At 39.1% G+C, this 19920-nt stretch overlaps 2 protein-coding genes and 1 pseudogene across 5 annotated transcripts in view; 1 reads left to right on the top strand and 2 right to left on the bottom strand.

Moving 5' to 3' along the window:
• Positions 1–688: 688 nt before the first annotated feature.
• Positions 689–786, bottom strand: LOC122450694 (annotated as a pseudogene).
• Positions 787–6410: 5624 nt separating this feature from the next.
• On the bottom strand, positions 6411–14987 carry CWC15 (CWC15 spliceosome associated protein homolog). Of its 3 annotated transcripts, none has more exons than XM_043482183.1 (7): positions 14840–14987; positions 13398–13536; positions 12696–12808; positions 12015–12103; positions 10812–10925; positions 7938–8056; positions 6411–6876 (listed from the first exon to the last, which is right to left on the bottom strand). In XM_043482183.1, the coding sequence occupies exons 2-7, from the start codon at positions 13526–13528 to the stop codon at positions 6747–6749; spliced, it is 696 nt and encodes a 231-aa protein (XP_043338118.1). In that variant the 5' UTR covers positions 13529–13536; positions 14840–14987; the 3' UTR covers positions 6411–6746. The 3 variants fall into 3 exon arrangements, with proteins under 3 accessions (XP_043338118.1, XP_043338119.1, XP_043338120.1); XM_043482184.1 differs by having other exon boundaries at positions 14308–14930; XM_043482185.1 differs by having other exon boundaries at positions 14768–14905.
• A 145-nt stretch (positions 14988–15132) lies between these two features.
• LOC122450047 (lysine-specific demethylase 4D-like) overlaps positions 15133–19920 on the top strand; it is a 28410-nt gene continuing 23622 nt past the window's right edge. Inside the window, exons 1-3 of one of the 2 annotated variants that reach the window (XR_006272057.1) lie at positions 15133–15430; positions 17028–17121; positions 17759–19279. The gene's annotated coding sequence lies outside the window, so the exon portion shown is untranslated. Of the gene's footprint in view, positions 15431–17027; positions 17122–17758; positions 19280–19920 lie in introns of those variants that run through there. The other variant, XM_043482181.1, reaches the window with a different exon arrangement.

The following is a 19920-nucleotide window of genomic DNA, read 5'->3' as shown; positions in this document are numbered from 1 at the left end:
GGTGAGGTGGGTAGGTTAAAGTTAGATGTCTACATAAGGGACTCAGATATGCTACCCCTCACTCATCCTTTCCAAGGAAGTTATTTCAGGTTGTACTCCATGAAAAAAAAGGGGGGCACAAATTAAGAAGGAAATAGATGTGGGACACTGAAAATAGGGGATTCTATGTGGGAAAGAATGAAAAGTTGACCTATAATTACACTCATGGTGGGACTACTACTCCATCTGGAAGGCTCTGGGAAAGAGAAAGAGAACTTGACTGCTTATGTCATATAATGAAATAGTTTTTAAAAATGAAGATGATAGAGAAGAAAAGAAACTCACTATGAAACTCTAAGAAAACAAAATTGCTAAGTAAGAAAATGCAATCATAATATTGGCATTTTAAGTTCTTTGAGCTACCAAATCTTTTTAAGTAATTAATTCAGCTTTTTACAAAATGTTTCCTGCTTTCAATGTCATTCATAGAAAGTCCATCTCAACTCAAACATGTATTTTAGCTATATTTTTCACCAGTACATTGATTTAGTTTTTTCCTTTAAATCTTTAAACCATGTGAAATTTATTCTGGAGGACTTGTGAAGTAGCTATAGGGGAACAGATCCGTGCTGGCCCCCAGGACAGCACATGTCTTCCCTCCATTAAGACACCTGGGCAAGTCTTAAATGCAGCTGATCTGTATCCTGGCAGAAAGTCTTGGGAGCCTGAATTTCGTGTTGTCAGGCCCGAGAGCCTCTTCCATCCTTGTCAAGGGGAGTGCTAACCTTCTCTTCTTTCATACAACACTGGGAGCCTGAATTTCTACTGGGTTATTTATCACTCGATTCTCAGTCTTTTAAGGGGTGCTTCCCATGGCCAAGTTCTGATGAGGCCTGAGGCTTTCCGCCTCACCTCCCAGTAGCACAGTTGGAAGCTCTGAAACAAAATGCAGCTGGCTGAGTTGGCTTCTCTGCACCAGGGTGGCTGGCTTTAGAGTTACCATCACCTGGTTCCTTTGGTTTCACGGTTTTCCTGCACAAGGGGCCCAGAGGGCTTGCACCCTTGGCTACTTCCTTCCACTGACTTTGAAAGTACTAAATTATCTGAATCTAAAATGGGCTTCTTTCTTTACTGCCTGAATGTGTCTGTCTTCCTCTGGCCTTGTGTTTGACACTAGCATGTATTTTCTACCTAACTTATTCATTAACTTTACTGACACCATTTACTGAATAGTTCATTCTTTCTTCATTGATTTTTTTTTGAAGTATAGTTGATTTACAGTGTTGTGTTAGTTTCAGGTATATAGCAAAGTGATTCAGTTATATTAATACATATATATGTATCTATTCTTTTTCAAATTCTTATCTATTACGGGATATTGAGTATTGCTCCCTCTGCTATACAGGAGGTCTTTGTTGGTTATCTATTTTATGTATTGTAGTGTGTTTATGTTAATCCCAAACTCCTAATTTATCCCTCCCCTACTCTTTCCCCTTAAGTAATCCTAAATATTTCTATGTCTGTGAGTCTATTTCTCTTTTGTAAATAAGTTCATTTGTATCTTGTTTTTAGATTCCACATATGTGATATCATGTTATATGATATTTGTATTTCTCTGAATTATTTCACTTAGTACTGATGATCTCTAGGTCCGTCCATATTGCTGCAAATGACTCCATTGATTTTCTTGTTAAGATTTTTCTTATCTACAAAATTATTTTATGTACCTCATTTGTGTTCAGACTTTTTATGTTCCATTTTTTCCCATCTCTCTATTCTGTTGCTAGCACCACACTAATTTTTGTAAATTTCTAATACATTAAAAAAATTTTTCTTTTTTTAATTAATTGATGATTGCTGTACAATATTGGTTTGATTTCTATCATACATCAACATGAATTAACCATTAAGTGTACATATGTCCCCTCCCTCTTGAGTCTCCCTTCCACCTGCCGCCCATCCCCACCCCTCTAGGTTATCATCTGTTTGAGTTTCCCGGGTCATTCGGCAAATTCCCGTTGACTGGCTGTCTGCATATGTTAGTGTGTGTGCCTCCAAGCTACTCTCCATTCATCTCTCCCTCTCCCTCTTCCTCTTCTCCCCCACCCCTGTCAGTATATCTCTTCTCTGTCTGCATCTCCATTGCTGCTCTGCGAACAGGTTCATCAGTTCTTCTAGATTCCTTATATATGCATTAATACATGATATTTGCTTTTCTGTTTCTGACTTACTTTGTATAATAGGCTCTAGGTTCATCCACCTCATTAGAACTGACTCAAATGCATTCCTTTTTATGACTGAGTAGTATTTCATTCTGTGTATGTACCACAGCTTCCTTATCCATTCATCTGTGGATGGACATCTAGGTTGCTTCTGTGTCCTAGCTATTGTAAATAGTGTTGCAGTGAACATTGGGGTACATGTGTCTCTTTCTGTTTTGGTTTCTTTGTACATTTCATTTTTAACTGGTGGAGAAAATCCCTCTCACTATGTTTCCTTGCCAGAATTTTTTCCTGGCTATTCTTACAAACTTATTTTAACAGAAAAATGTTAAGCAATTTGGTCAAAATATCCATGAAAAATATCCCAACCTTCTGAAATTTCATAAAGTTTTTTAGGGGTTGGAGAACTTATATCTTCCCTTATTGAGTCATTCCATCCAGGAGTATATGTTTTGCTACGTTTATTGTATTTTATTAATGCCCTGCAGTGGAATATTACCTACATTTCCTATTAGGTTTATGACTATACGTTTTCCATTTTCTGTAGCTATCTTGACAGAGATGATTTTCCAGCATTTTCCTCACTGCTTGTCGAAGGCTTTAAATAGGAAGGTGGCAAGGGAGCAGCTCTCCCGGGGCTGGAGGGAGGTAGGGAGCCTGGTCTGCAGGCCCACCGCCCGGGCTCGCGCGTCGACGCTCTGTGAGCTTTGCCACTTCTGTTACCTCAGTTTTCTCCTCATCCACAGCTTTTTCTTCCACTGGGGCTTGTTTGAAGTCAAGGCTTCCAGAGAGTGACTTAGCACCCAGTGCTGATTTAACCTACACTCTGGAAATAGGCCTCTGAGGCCAAGAGCTGGGCTTTCAACAGGGTGTGAGCCTTGAGGAAATTTCAGGATGACGTGAGAGCCCTTCCTTGTGACAAAGTCAGAAGGTTGTAACTGATTGACTTTGCTATACACCTGAAACTAACTCAGCTTTGTAAATCAGATATATTTCAATTCCAAAAAATTAAAAAGATAAGCCTCTATTTCACTTGAGTTTCTATCAGTTACTTTCTAAAAAAAATATTTTATTTATTTGGCTGTTCTGGGTCTTAAGTTGTGGCATGCAGGCTCTAGTTCCTTGGCCAGGGATTAAACCTGGACCCCTTGCTTTGGGAGCACTAGTGTTACCACTGGACCACCGGGGAAGTCCCTAGTGGGTTTTCAATCCTAGTAACCAAGCAAAACCAATCAATCCCTGTTGAGGCCATACTTATAACCCAAGGTAAACTCTGAAGGGTTGAGAGGGTGCTCAGCCACATCTGACTCTTTGTGACCCCGTGGTAGCCTGCCAGGCTCCCCTGTCCATGGGGTTATTCCTGCAGGGGTACTTGAGTAGGTCGCCATTTCCTTCTCCAGAGGATCTTCTTGGCCCAGGGATCAAACCCACATCTTCTGAGTCTCCTGCACTAGCAGGTGGCTTCTTCACCACTAGCGCCACCTAGGAAGCCCTCTGAAGGAATTGCTGCTGCTGCTAAGTCAGTTCAGTCGTGTCCGACTCTGTGTGACCCCCATAGATGGCAGCCCACCAGGCTCCGCCGTCCCTGGGATTCTCCAGGCAAGAACACTAGAGTGGGTTGCCATTTCCTTCTCCAATGCATGAAAGTGAAAAGTGAAAGGGAAGTCACTCAGTCGTGTCTGACTCTTACCGACCCCATGGACTGCAGCCCACCAGGCTCCTCTGTCCGTGGGATTTTCCAGTCGAGAGTACCAGAGTGGGTTGCCATTGTCTTCTCCACTGAAGGAATTGGGAACCTCTTAATTCAAAACTGTAGGAGAAGGAAATGGCAACCCACTCCAGTACTCCTGCCTGGAGAATCCCATGGACAAAGGAGCCTGGTGGGCTACAGTCCATGGGGTCGCAAAGAGTTGGACACGAATGAGTGGCTAACACACACACACATTTTTATGATAGAACAAACAACAGGCATTCAAACTTTTCAGCAGCGCATGTTATATGCTAGAAGAAGCAGGTAGAAAGACAACATGGATGAAATCCCTACTATATATCTGCCAGGTACTCAACCTTAAATTGATTCCCATCAAATCCCCTTACTCATCACCCTGGTTACTGCTGTTTCATAGGTGAGAAATGTCAGAAGGGCTATTTCACACAAAGAGAAAGTCAAGCATAGCAGTTAAGAGGTGGTGGTGGCAGTTTAGTTGCCAAGTTGTGTCAAACTCTTGCAACCCCAAGGACTGTAGCCTGCCAGGCTCCTCTGTCCATGGGATTCTCCAGGCAAGAACACTGGAATGGGTTGCCATTTCCTTCTCCAAGCAGTTAAGAGGATGGTTTGCAAATAGACACTGCAAGGTTTGAATCTTGGCCTTATTCTCTTAAGGATTTATTACTTGGCTTGTTTTTAAATTTCTCTTAGAAACTTCAATTTCCTTGTTTATAAAACACAGAAAATAATGACACCTGTCTTACAGGGAGCAGTGTTGATTACATGCATACAGCACAAGTACATTTGGTGAAATGTTAGCTAGTTCCCTTTAGTGGAACCCGAGGTGACAGAGCTGGGCTTCTCATTCACATCCACCCTGCTTCCAAGTCTGGGCTCTTGGCAGGATTAGACGGTTTCCTCAGCCACACCTACGCAAGATGTGCTGCAAGGAGAACTTTAGGCATTTTTGCAAGGAAGTCTGTTACTGGCTTTATAAATCTGAGAACTGAAACTGTACCATTTTTATGTGTCCTTGATCTATGACCAGTTACATAATGTCTCACATTGGAAAACATTAGGAAAATGGATTAAAAAAATCATTGAAATTAGTTTTACTCTGATTCTTCCTAAACCTATTGGGTTCCAATAGGTTATCTGAAGTAAGTGGATCTCAGAGTAAGGGTGCACCTAAATTGGGCCCTTGAGTATGAGTTATAAGCCTTTTATATACTAAAAAGTTTTATCATTAATTGCTACTTCTTTTCCTCAAGACTTTACCCATAATCCCAAGAACTACTTTTGGACATCTAAATAATGCTTCTCACTTCTGTACGCACATTTTCACGTAGTTTTAGACACTCACATGTGTCCCACCATGTATTAATGCTGATCCAATCACTGAGCCTGAATTTCCTTTCCTTAGCTTTGAATAACCCAGTGTTTCCTTCCTATGTAAATATTGCTATGAAGAAAATTGAAAATGACAGTGAAGGCACTTTAGAAATTCAAAGTTGTAGACAAAAACATTTCAGTATTATAAAAGGTTTTTAAAAAACACTAATCAAGGGACTTTCCTGGTGGTTCAGTGGCTAAGACTCCATTTCCAATCCTGGGGGCCCAGGTTTGATCCCCGATCAGGGAACCAGATCCAACTAGGACCCAGCACAGCCAAATTAAAAAAAAAAAAAAAGAGTACACTTGTCAAGGTATTCAGACGTCAACGTAAATTGCTCAGTTGGGAGAAAAACCAAAAACACAGGGCATAAACTTGGTCAAGACCTGGGCGGTAATTCCAGTTCTCCTCTGGACTCAGGTTAACCCGTGTCCAAGCTTCCACTGGGGATCCTAGAAGAGTTTAAATAAACAGCCAGTGATAAATAACAAGTTGTTTTTGCTTTCAAGGTTTTACCTTTAACCCTACCAAGTTTAACATCATTTACAATAGAGGAATCCTATGAATGGGTCTCTACCTGTAGAAGATTCAACTTCCAGTCTCACTTTTTCTAATAAAATGACAACCATAAAAATCCTAGCCAAGGTTTAGGGAAATTTCATTTCCCATCTGTGTAAATGCTCCTATTTCCCGTATCCATATCCTCGTGTTTCCAAAGGTTTTATTTCATATATTGTTTGATGTTACTCTCTCAGGCTTTGCATCTAGTGTCACTGTGCAAACTCTCACTCAAGAGAAACATGGCAGCTAGGTATCCAGAACACAGGTGAATGCCACTCCTGGGCACACTTAAGAAGCTCTTGTCTGGGGCTGAGAGAAAAGAAAGGGGCAACCCCAAAGTGAGACGTACCCCATGCTCCCTCACACACGCACTTGGGGAGCTTTCTGCTCGACAACACTCCTCTCTGTGTTTGGACCAACATAGTGGTCCAAAATGGAATCCCTTTAATCTTTCATCACACTTTTCAAAAGATACAGGAGACATGAATTAACTGACTTGAGATATGACGAGAAAAAGCTAACATGCAAAGAAATACAACACACAGAAGAAAATATGCAATGTTTTATTAGCTGCATATACTTCAACAAACAAGTTGGGGACACAGATTTGGCTATTTAGATTATTAAAAATATTTATTATAAGCAGGTTTCTTTTCCCATATTTAAGAGAAAACACATGACTGGAAATATTGAGATGGAAACTGGGTTAAACCAATTCCCAAGTCCTTACCAAGTAATTAATCAATAAAGGAAAAGATATTTTGGAACTAAAAATTAGGGAAGCCTATACACAATTTAGACATGGGTGGGGAGGGAAAAATAAATCAAAATGAAGTCAGATCATTTACATGTTATAGCCTTCAATTCAGCACATAAAACTGTACTATTTAATGTATTTCTCCATGAACTTTTTGTGAAATTCAGATCGAAGCGTATCATTTACAAATCTTTTGTCTTTCTTCTGATCATCTACACCTTTTGCACAGTTCTTGAAGACAACATCATCATCCCACCTGAAAGAAAAAAAAATAGAACAATCTTACAACACCTGTATCAAGAGATAAAAACATCAGGTGAACTGCAAAGCCTCCTCATGCTCAACACGCATGTCATTCGATGCTGCAATTATACCCAAAAGAATAAGTAAATTTTAAGAGGTGGTTGGCTTGCTTTTTCGTAACAGGAAGGGTAATCCCTATTTTAGAATATACACAACATTCTCATTATTTCTCCAGTATAAGAAACTTTGAGTTGAAAAAGCAGAAACTGCATATTTAATGTTTTCAGGTCAAAAACAAAGAGTCGGCACCTGGTACTACCCTGATTAGTATGGACAGGTCTCAAGGATAACTGGGCAAGTCACTATAGTCACATTACGTGGTTTTAAGGATTTTATATATACTCTTACCATTTAACAATTTAGGACAAAAGAAGAAACTATTAGGGTATAATAATTAAGGCTCATATGTTGGCCCACATCTACATTAACCACAAGGAAAGAGCAGCTGAAGAGCTTAGGGCAGGACTCTGGTTAAGATTCTCTTGGCTGGCTTTCATAATGTATAAATTAAAAAAAAAAAAGAAAGAAACAAACAAACAAACAAAAAACAGGCAGCCCGGGATGGGCTTAAATACATGTTTTAGACAAAATAAAGACTATTATTTCAAAATATCATCTAGCATATAAAACACAAACTCATATATGCAATATATGGGTTCTCACAAACATGTATCAAATGAAAGCCTATACAATGTGTGCTTATGTGTGGATGTACGCATGTCAGAGGAAACTGCACGTGGAAAATCAGCAAAGAACATGGGCATCTTTGAAAAGGGTTGTAAGTCATCACTGGTGCAGTGCAGAGAAATGTGAAAAGCTGAGCAGAGCTAGGTCAAATGTAATCTGCACATTAAGACATGTTTCAACCTCCAAACATTCCTATCTGCACCAAACAAGGTAGAACCACCATATAGCTTAATACAATAAAAAAACTACACATAAAACTTGTATTTTATATATAATCTGTACTGTATACATATACATAAAATCTCCAACTTATTTACTGTACAATACCTTCTTTTAACTTTGAAGTTGGCCTGAGGCTGGGATGGGCCAGTGAGATTAAGAAGAGGGTTTCCACTCAGAATGTTTTCCATACGAATCCTTTCTTCTTCAGCCTTTTGTTCTTGTTCCTGTCAATGATATGGGAAAATTCATAAGTCAAAGATTCATTTACTTATATTAACTCTGGTGTCAATCTTATTATCATAACTCATATTTTAAAAGACTTAGGATTTTTAGGGAGAGATGGGATAAGCATCAAGATAGCACTGTTTTTGTTTTTAAAGATATACCAAAAAAGTCTCATTTACTGAAATAATTTGGCACTTTCATTATAAATAGTTCAAGTTTGTTAGCATTCATTAGTCTCCTTCTGACTTTGAAATTCTTGAGTTGCATATTTAAATATATTTTCTTTCTTGAATTACATACAAAGTTACATAATTGCTTAGAGAGTATATCAGTAAACATTCTAATCATTTAAGAACATGTTAAACATCAAAAAGACACATTTAGCAAAGCAATTTATCTCAATTTCTAAAGAAGGGTTAATATAGCCAATTATAAATAATCTTTCGATTCAGTAGCAATGTAAACTTGCATCTCTAGGACTGGTGACAAGTTATTACCAAGAACAATTTCCTATTATTTCCTTTAGAGTTATTGGTTGATTGCCACACACAGCACTGGGGAAAAAGGTGCCACTCTTTCCATACTCCAGTACCAGGTACAGTGTTTCATGACCATGGGTATACAGGATGGACAGCCTGTGGTTTACTCCAATCCAAACCATCTTGTTTTGTAAATAAATTTTACTGGTACAGTCTCATTCATTTATTTATGATTCCTATGGCTGCTTATCCTACAATTAGCTGAGTTGAAAAGTTGTGACACAGAGGCTATGTGGTCTGCAAGCCTAATATAGTTACTATCTAGTCCTTTATAGAAAGTTTCCCAGTCCCTGACATAGGCTGACTGGTTTGAAAATGTTTTGAATCACCTCAAAAGCCAGCCACGAGAAAGCAAGATAGGGAAATAGGTACAAAACTGTCATCTGACTCCAAAATACACCAACACACATTTGTACAAAGAAATCAGATGCATCTTGCAAAATTGCCAAGAACTTCTGTCTAAAATGCTTATGCTCCTTAAATAAAGGTTTATGCTCCAAATGCATTTAATTGTCTCTTTCTGTTTCCACAGCTGTTAGGAAGGCCACAAGAATTTGGAATAGAAAAACTGCCCTCTTGTGGTGCACAGGCATAGGAATGGTCTTATAGTTCTATTGGAGTTTTGCTATCCTATGCCAAATTTTGACACGAATTGTTATCTTTAATGTTTTTACTCTTCCAATCTGAATTCTAACTGTCTTCAAAGCCTATCCCCAATTCTACCTATTTTCTCAATTCTTCCCTGGCCCTTCTGACCCACATGAGTTCTACCTCCCTAGGTTCCAAGCATAGCCTATATCAGTCTTTTTCCTTTTTCTAAACAGAACAATTCTTGGTTCAAATAAAATCTTACAAAGAAGCCCACTTAAAAAAAATTTTTGCTCTATTCTGGTTGAAAGTGGAGGCAGATAGATCTACTTGAGGGTCTCACAGTGTGTCTAATTCAACATGTTCCAAACAGAACTCATCATTTCTTTTCTCTGCACTGAAGCATACCCACCCTTCCACGTTCCCTGAATTAGTGTATGGCACTCACACAGACCCAGGAGCTGCCACAGCTAATCTGTCACTTTTCTTTGGTCAACTTTATCTCCCTGATAGTTAACATCTCTCAAATTCAACTCCGAGCATGCAAGACTCTCCTAACAGGATATGAGGATTATTCAAACAGCCCTCTAATCAGTTCTTTCTTGCATCCTCCACACTTTGGCCAGAGTAATCTTTCTAAAATGCACCCCCAACCCTACTATCTCCTGCTGAAATTGACTAGTTCTGCATATCCTTTAGAACAGAGTTCAGAGTTCAAACCGTTTGCATTGATCTACAAATGGTTAGTGCACTCACTCACTCTTGACTCCTAAGTTTTATCTCTTATTGTTACTACTATGGGTAATTATGTAATAAATGTACATACTATGGATCCTATTTAATTTATCTGTCTTTGAGTTAGACATTCTTTCCTTCCAAATAGAGAGACTGTGGGGACTCAGAAACTAGGTTACATAAAATTTATTGACAGATGGCCTCAGCAAGTGCCTGGAAAGAAGACTGGGGCAGAAGACAAGGACAGAGGTAAAGATGGTTTCATTATATCTGTGGGTTCTTCCTAGGTAATGACTACATCTAGTCATCTTTGATTCTTCTGACACTTAATAGACATTGACTAAATGTCTGTTGAACAAATAAATGAGTGAAGAACAATTTAATGACTAGGTCTAAAGCATGTTTGAACCATTTCAAAAGAATTTCTAACATAACTAGGAGACTTAGGATGTCACAGAAATTACCAGATTTATAGACCTACAGGTGCTATAACATCTAGACCTGGCAAGGATGATTTCTAACATAAGGTGCTACTACTGCTACTGCTGAGTTGCTTCAGTCGTGTCCGACTCTGTGCGACCCCATAGATGGCAGCCCACCAGGCTCCCCCAATCCCTGGGATTCTCCAGGCAAAAATACTGGAGTGGGTTGCCATTTCCTTTTCCAATGCATGAAAGCGAAAAGTGCAAGTGAAGTTGCTCAGTCGTATCCGACTCTTAGCAACCCCATGGACTGCAGCCCACCAGGCTCCGCCATCCATGGGATTTTAGAGGCAAGAGTACTGGAGTGGGGTGCCACTGCTTTCTACGAAGGTGCTACTACTTGAATTAAACAACATTTCTGCTATAATTTATGTGAGAAGATGTAAAAACATTTAATATGCTGGTTTTACCTTCCTGGCCTGCTCTTCAGCTCTTTCTTTTTTAATTTTTTCCAGCTCTGCAAGAAGAGCTGCAGTGTCGTCATCATCACTCTCCTCTTCAAAATCTTCATCTTCGTCTTCCTCCTAAAAAAGAATGGTGATGGCAAAGGAGGTTAGACACAAAATAGGCATAAGTCATTTTTTTTCCATAAAAATGGCACTTATCAAATCTTTGGAGCAGGATTAATTTTCCCAGTGGGAAAGATAAATGTAGCTAAATAAAATTAGATCAGCAACCAAACAAAAAGTGAAATAAAACCTCACAAGTAGCTTATGACTACTTACTAAAATGTACCTTAAAATGTATTTTAGACATTATAGCAGCTAATAGTATCTTTCAAATTTACATGATCAAATAAGGATTTACACACGAAAATAATTGTAAAACTGGAGAAGGAACACTTTACACTGATACACACTAACTACATACTTTGACCCTGAGGGTCAAAACACTTTAATACTGCTCAAAACAACTAGGAAGTCTAAGAATAATTAGAAGTACAGAACAGGGTGCTAAATTCTCAGAGTAAAATAATTTCAAATGAATAATCATTAAATCTCACTTAAAACTGAGTTTCTTATACTGAATTACTATGTTAATTTTTAATTTAGTCTATCAATTCTAGAATTACTAACATATATGCTTAATTAGATGCCACCCTTTAAGACTTTTCTCTGTATGTAGAAAACCACAAATTTAGTGGGTCTGTGGGGTTCCACTAAATTTGAATGTTAATGAAAGTGCCAATCCTTAAAAACCTTCCACTTAGATCACATGCCTCCCTAAACACAGAGGGAGCCATTATGCCCACTGAACGCATGGAAGAGGCAACACTGGTTGAGAATAGGGAAAGGTCCCTACGTTCACTGGAGGGGATGCTACTGATGAAGAGCCCAGTCTGAAGAGGCAGAGCTATCCATTTCCATGGTTTAATACAGGGAATTATTTTTTAGGGAAGCACACCTTTCTGGCTCTCTAGAGATCAAACTTGAAATCTGATTAACAAGATAATGCTTTTTTTGTTTTAAAATAAACTGAAGTCAGAGCTGTAACTGAATAATAGTAAGTAAATACAAATTGCTTCTTAAAGCTAAAAAAGTAAATTAAAAAGTATTTCAGATAAATGGTAAGTAAATTACTACATGCAGATGAGAGGAAGAAGTAAAACATACATCTGTTAGGGGGTCATCTGCATCAAGGTTGGCAGCAGGAATCTGGTCCAATCGGGGCTTCTTTGACACTGAAGAGGAGGTTGTATGTTCTGGGAGAAAACAAACATTAGTTAGCTCACTGAATCAAATCCTGCATTTCCAGTAACATTTTAGGGACTTGTGGGCACAGAGAGCTTAGATCTTAAACCTGACAGTAGGGATTATAACAACAGGGGCAGGCAAATAAGTCTTAGACAAATACTTGCTGAATGAGTTAACAAAAGTACTGATTTTAGTATGGGAACTGTGGCCTCAGGAAATTTAGGATATAGTTTTACACATGCTAAAAATAAAAATGGAAGAACTTCATAAACAGAAACCATGGGGACTTAAAAAGTCTGGCTGCTGTAAGTAGTCAAAAACTCCTTAATCTGAATTGAAAGAATGGTTGCTAAATATACCCTAGTTCTAATAAGAAGCATAAAAAGATGAAATTGGTATCAATTTCATTGTCATCTCTAATCCAACCCAATGTAATCTAATCCAATCAATCCAATCCAATCTTTCAAGTAACTGCTACAGCTCTTACCCAATTTTAAAAGCAAACAAACAAAAATAATAATCTATTCCTATTACTACATGAAAGAAAAACTATTTGTCAACATAATGTCATGAGAGAAATGTCTAAGGGAGTGTTGGTACCTCGGGTTGGCCGATCTCTGTTTTTCTCTCTTGCAGCAGCTCTCTCTCTCTCTTCCAACTCTCTCCTGAAGTCACGGTTTCGAACCTCTTCAGGGGCATCCTGAGTGGTCTGTCTAAAGTAGAAACAGAACAAGGCAAAGTTACTTCTAAAAAACAAATGGCTGTAATAATAGAAGACAATTCAAGAAACACAACTTTATCCTGAGTCCCTAAAGCATAAAATTCCACTAGGGGAATCAACAAGATCATTAGTCTAATCTGAAGGTTACTAAGAGGCATCCTGTGATGTCAATAACCTCAAACTAAATCAACACACTTTCCCACAGTAAGGCAGCAGGCTGATCAAAACGCCTTCACTTGTTGTTAGTATGTTAACTCAGGGCTTGTTACAGCAACACTTTTAATCTCTTACTGATTAGTATTGATAGTGCTTACTCCTCCTGACAGAATGTGTTACTAGTCATTGTTCAATCTACATATAGAAATTCCTGGTAAACTGGAATTTCTGCTTAAGGAATATCTGGTAGCACTTTCAAATCATGGAGCATAATTTTGGTGTCAGAAACACTACTACATTCTACCCCTATGAAAATAGATAACTTGAGTGATAATAACCCAAACACGCTATCTCATCAGATACCATATCATTTAACAGATTTGGTCTTGCTTGTGAAACAAGAAAAAAATAAAAGGCTTCATTACCTATATTTTATCTTTGTATGAGAGGGTAGGTCTCTGCTTGAATACTGCTTTGAGAGCTGGCTCAAATCACCCTCACCTTTTCCTCTTCCACCTCTTGCAGGTTCAAAAGTTGGCCGAGCTGCTGTTGTCATCTTTTATGCTTTGAAGAAAAACAGTGCCAAGTTATTTTAACAAACTTTCATCTTGAAAAGCATTAATCAATATCCATCCTTGTGAAATAATTGCCCTAGCTCATTCCCTCAAACATCTGTGACCCCTGGCAAGCCACCAAGTTTAAGTTTCTGTCATCTGTGGAATGGGGATATTCCTCATAAAATTATTATATCAGGAGACTTGACACATCAAAACCCTTGTAAAATAGAGTACAGTCACGTCTGAGTTTTAAACATCTCCACTCAACCTCATGCCACCAGACTCCTTACCCCCATTTCATCTAAGCCTCACACAGAACAGGTGACCAACCACAAAAACAAAAACATCTTTAAAAAAAAAATCACTGACACAGTTACTGAGTGTTCTAGAAAAAAGTGTGCTAAACTTCAAAGACAGTTACATAGGCAAATATCTCCAACAATCTTTTGTTGATCAAATTTCCTCCAGCAGCAGCCAACATAATATAAATCAGATCTTTTGCAAGTTACTATTTATGAAATGCTGGAAACACAAGAGCCCACCCTCAAAGAACTCTGATAACCAAAAATTAGGGACCCGTTTGTGGTTACTGAAACATCCTCAAGCGTCAGAAAAGCAAGTGTCAGGGGGAAACGATATACTTCTCTAGATTTTCCGGAAAAAAAAAGGGGGCGGGGGGAGAGGGATGTATCCAGAGAGACAGAAACAGGGTTGCAGGCCGCAGGGGAGCACCGCCGCCTCCCCCAACGGAGAATCATCCCTGGGGCGGGGAGTTCACCTCCAGGCTATCACAGGGAACCCGCTGACTCTTCTCCCCTATCCCAGGGGGCGAGGGGCGGCCCTCTGCAGAGCCGCCTTGGCGCTGCGCTCTCGACGACCAGCCGGAGACCAGGGACACGCTCGCTAGGGGTCAAGCGCCACCGCTCGCCTGCAGCTCCGCCGCCGCCTCCGCCCGTACAGGTTCTCTGACTCCGCCCCCAGCTGCCCCTTCCGGCCCCACCTACAGCCGGCTCTCCCTGTCGGCGGCTCCGGGGCCTCTGCGGCCTAAACCGTGTTAGCTGACTCCGCCCCCAGCTGCCCCTTCCGGCCCCGCCCACATGCCGCTTTCCCCGTCCAGCCGCTCTGGGGCCTGCTCGGCCCGCACTGGATTCTCTGCCTCCGCCCGCAACTGTCCCTTTCCGGCCCCACCCACACTCGACTATCCTTGTCTGGAGCTCTGGCGCCTCCACCGCCCGCACCGGTTTCTCTGCCTCCGCCGCCAACTGCCCCTTACGGCCCAACCCACAGTCCGCTTTCGTCTTGCCGCTCACTTTGGCCGAGCTCCGACGCCGCTGCCTCCGGAGCTCATACAGACGCCATCATGACTCTGCTCCCAGAAACCTCCGCACCCGCGGCCAAAAAAAAAGAAAAAGAAAAAAAAAGCCCAAGACCCGGAAGCAAACCCCGAACTCTTCTGCCGCCCTTCGCAGGCGGAGGCAAGGACCAATCAGCGGAGACCAAGGTGGAAGTTGAAGTGACGACGCAAGGGGCGGGGCTGAAACTGTCTAGGGGGCGGGCATTTGAAATCCGTCGTTTGGAGTAGACCGTGAACGTCGGTTTGTACCTTCGAGAGCCAGTTAATGTCTCTTCCGTCTTTTCCTTTCCCGACTCCCTCTCAGATTCCTTCATTCCGGTACTGCGTGAACGGAGAGCCGCGGGTAGCCGACACCAAATACCCGGCTAGCGAGAGAGCATAGAAAAGGATTACACCAAACTGTTTAAAATCCAACGGCTCCTGCTTCCTTTCTCCTGAGCTAGACCCAGCAAGCCTAGAGAGTTGGGCTACGGAAAGTAGTATTTGCATTTAATTGGATATGAAGAAAGAACAAATATGTACGGGGGCAACCACGATCTTTATAAAGGTACCATTCCTGCAAAAATATTAGTCTTCACAACGAAGGTTGTATTCGTAACGTTCGTTAAAATTTTTACTTTTAAAAAAAGCCTAAATTCTAGTGGGAGGGGAGGTGTCACTATTTAGATTTATTTATATACTAACCGACATTGAACGTTTAGGACGGTGGGCCAAACTGCCAGGAGCCCTAGATGCAGTTAGTATTGTAAGATGGCTACTCATGCAGTTAGGTGAAGTTTTCATAAGGTAACAACAGGAAAATAAAAACATCACGTATCGTCCTAATTCCTTCCCCCACCAAAAGCCCCCTGGGAGCGTGGATTTTGTTTGCCTTTCTAATTCAACTTGGTATCTAATCACATAATCCTTGGCAACAGTAGATGCTCAGTAGATATTTGTTAAACAAATGAAAATTCAACTCCCCCAACTTAGTTTCAAATGTAAAGAGCTCATAATATCGAACAGAAAAAAGCTTCCCCCACTCACGCCCCCAGAACCCTTTGAACCTTAAATGAAACAAAGCATTAGAAAATGCTTCCCTCATAAAATTCAAGTTGCTAATCTTGATTTTTCTCAACAAAGGTATTACTCTCCTAACCTCCCACGTCTTGGTAAAGGACACGACTACCATCAGGCTACTTACTCAAACCAGAATCCCAGGCCTCCTGCTTAAATTCCTTTTCCTTCACTTTTCTCATCCCGTTTACTTGCAAGTCTTCCCTATTCTACTTTCAGCATATACCCCAGATTTCATTCCACTGCCTTAGTCCAAGCCACCGTCATTTTCTACCTGGATTGTAATTGTCCCCTAATGATCTTCCTGCTCCCACTTTTCTCCCACAGTTAACTTTGCATATAAAAATGAGAGGGATCTTTTAAAATCGTGAATCAGGTAGTGTTACTCTCCTGCATAAAAATTCACTGCACTTAGAATAAAAATCAAATTTCTTAATGTGACCTGACCTGAGAGTTTTTAGGGTTTGGTTCCTACCTATCTCCCTGGTTTCACTTCTAATCATTGTGCTACACACTAAACTCTAGCCACAGGCAACTCTGCATTTCTGTTTCACAGACTAGATTTCTTTGCACTGGCTTTTCTCTGTTGTATGTGCCTCGGTGTAGCTGTACTACCATTCTTCCAAGTCTCAACTCAAAGATGACCTCCTCAGGTTTCCTGACATCTACTTTTACACCCCCATCCTGCCAATACACAAATAGCATCACATCACCCTGTTTTATTTTGTCATAGTACTAAACACTTCTGAATGTATTGTTTGATGGTTTATTTCCTTGTTTCTTGTCTGAGAGGCAGTGTAGCAAAGTCATTAAGAGGAAGGAACCTATAGTCAGCCTGTTTCGGTTCTGAAATCTAGATCTGCCTTTTCCTAACTGTAACTTCAGGCAAGGTATTTACCCTTTGCCCTCAGTTTCCTCCTGTGTTAAATGGGAATAATTCTAGTTTCCACCTCATAATGTTATTATAAGAATTAAGTGAATTAATACTAGTGCTTAAAATTTTCAGCAGACAGTATTTGCTAACCAGATGTTAATTATTGTTATTATTAATAACATTTTTATCATTATTGTCTATCTTCCTGTATTAGAACATAAGTTCCAGGGAAGCAGAAACCTTGTGTCTCTTGTTCACTGGTGTATCCTCTGCATATAGAACAGTGCCTGGCACATAATAGGTGCTGAGTAAGTATCTGTTGAATGAATGAATGATTAGCGCACTCTGAAGTGGAGGAATGACATGAATGGCAAGGTGGTGACACAAATTAGAAAACCCTTCTAGTTTTTTATTAATATGTTCCAACTTATCAGCCCTGAGTCAGTCACCTGGATTCATTCATCTCCCATTCAACCACATAACCTTTTGGTCTCCAACCATGATTATATAACCACCCCTGTAGTTTCATTAACACCAACTTAAAATATAATTAGCCCACAAAATTAAAAGCTTTAGCTTAAATGGTCTGCAAGTATTAATAAGGAAAAGAAACTAAAAAGTTTGCTTAATAATTTTAAAGTAATAGTGAAAAGCCAAAACTCTAAAATTTTTTTATTTAAATGACTTGAAAATATTAGGTAAAGTAAGATTAACTTAAAAACCTAATTCGCCCAGTCAGCTGGCAAAAAGCATACGTAACTAAGAATCCTCATTTTAAAGTCATTTCCACAGAAATCTAGGTGAGCCCTGTATTCTACCCAGCAGTCCTCTTACACTCTCCTAACTGCTTATTTTCCCACTCTGCAGTATCATAATTTGCCACATTCTCCTTTCTTCTAATCTACACGCCTCTTCCACCCTCCTTTCCCTCATTTTGTTTCCCAGGAATGGATAATCATCTGACTTCCCTGAGAAAATAGAAGCTGTTTTTCTCAGAGGACTCCTCATCTCTCCCCAGCAGATGTACTGAGCTGCTTTTGACTGTGTCCTTACATTGAGCTTTCCGTGTATTAGAAGACGTGAACACACTGTTAGGTAACCCTAATCCTCTCCCTTGTTCTCTGGGTCTAAATCCCTGCAGCCTTTCTGGAAACTGGTGTCTGGCTATATTTCCTAAAGCAGTGCCTGGCACCAATAGGTGCACATAAGTGTTTTCCAAATGAATGAATGAGTGAATGCATGAGAGAGAGAGTGAATGAGTTTTAACAGGAAAAAGAATATCACATTTTGCTGCAAAAAGTTATTACCTTAATCTTTATACCTCCTTACACTTTAAAGGAGAAAAAAGTAATTTTTATTCTGCTAGTCTGAAATCCAGGTTTAAAGTGAAGATACACCAAGACCCAGAAAGATGCTCTTTTTAGGAAAGAATCTCTAAATGAAAAATCAAGTGATTAACAGGCTCTATAAGTACTATCAGAATTTTAATTCAGTCAGCCCACCCCTGATTAGATCACAGATCTAACTCAGTCAAACTTCCCTCCTCTTCCCCAATTCTAGTAAACCCTCTCATTTACAAAGTTACCAGCCCACAAAGTGTGAAACTTTTGCTTGAAAATGAAGGAAAAAACCTAGTGGTTACAAGTTAGAAATCACATTTAAAAAATAAAAATATCAATGTAATAAAAATATCAAAAATTTTAAAAATCACATTTAAAAAATAAAGTAATATAAATAATCTGAAAATGACTGGTTTTATAAAGTTATTGCTCTAAACTGTTTTGAAAAAATAATAAAAATAAAAAAATAAACCGTTTTGAAAAGTGAAAGGAATAGAAAAATAAGCTTACTTTCTATCAACAAAATCCTGTTTATAAATGCAGATGCTTTGGATACTGGAGAGATGCTTTCCCAGCAGTAACCTCAAGATGAAATTTGCTGATGCTCCAGACTAGATTACTGGACCATATTATAGTTTAATCACCTCTTACTTAATCTGAGCACTTTGCTGCTTCACTAGCTAACCAGTCTGTTACTAATTAGACAATTAAAAACAAACATTAAGAAACAGTTAAACAACTAAAATACAGAAAATGAAGGCTAGAAAAAGATATGCCAGGCAAATTCTAAGCAACAACAATAAAGAACTTCATGTACCAATATTAATTATAAAAAGTATTCTTTAGCATTAATAAGGAAACTTATGTGAACATCATATTGCATCACAGATATCTATGATATTAACAAATTAACATTGATACACAGAAGATTGTAGAATGTATGCTTATTGCATTTATATACGCATATATATTTATATATTGCATTTATATTTGTATATAAAATCCTTTAACCAAAAAAGAGAATACACATTCTTTTTGATAAACAATGAATATGTACAAAATTTAATCAAGTATAAAGTCCCTGAATAAATTTCAGTAAATGTCTATGTATTATTTTTAAATGATAGTATTTAATCTTGCCAATTTTTTAACTTTATATAAATGAATCATATATGTTTTTTGGTGTTTTGTTCCTTAATGTCTATTATGTGTAGCTGTGGTATAATATATAGAATTTCACTGCATAAAAATGCATCCTATAACTTATTTCAATGGTTATGTCTTCAGTGTATTTATAAATAATGCCACCTTGAACATTGTTGGAAATGTGCAGAGCTGTATGTGTATACTTTTCATATATATATATATATATATATATCCATCATCAAGGTAAGAATTCTCCCTGTCTCATAATCCCACTTGATACTGTACCCTTGGTACTGTCCAGCTTTTCCATTTACCTCCTCTGGTTAGTGCATAGTGACATCTTCCTGGGGTCTTAATTTACACTTCCTTGAGCACTGATTTCCTTTCATGTGTTTATTGTTCATTTGGATTTCTTTTGGGAGGCATCTGTCCAGTCGGTTGAAATGTTTTTTCTTGTTGATTCTATGGCTTCTTAATACTCTAGGCAACAGTTCTCTGTCACTTATTTGTGTTGTACATAAATTTTTCGTTCTTTTTCACAAGGCGCTTTATGTAGCAATATTATCAAATGCATTCTTTAAGTAGTGTAGCATTAACAAGGACACAAATATAGGCATCTTA

This window comes from Cervus canadensis, chromosome 11, assembly GCF_019320065.1.
Source record: "Cervus canadensis isolate Bull #8, Minnesota chromosome 11, ASM1932006v1, whole genome shotgun sequence".
Taxonomy (NCBI): Eukaryota; Metazoa; Chordata; class Mammalia; order Artiodactyla; family Cervidae; genus Cervus; species Cervus canadensis.
Note: the sequence above shows the minus strand (reverse complement) of the source record. Positions and strands in the feature narration are given on the sequence as shown.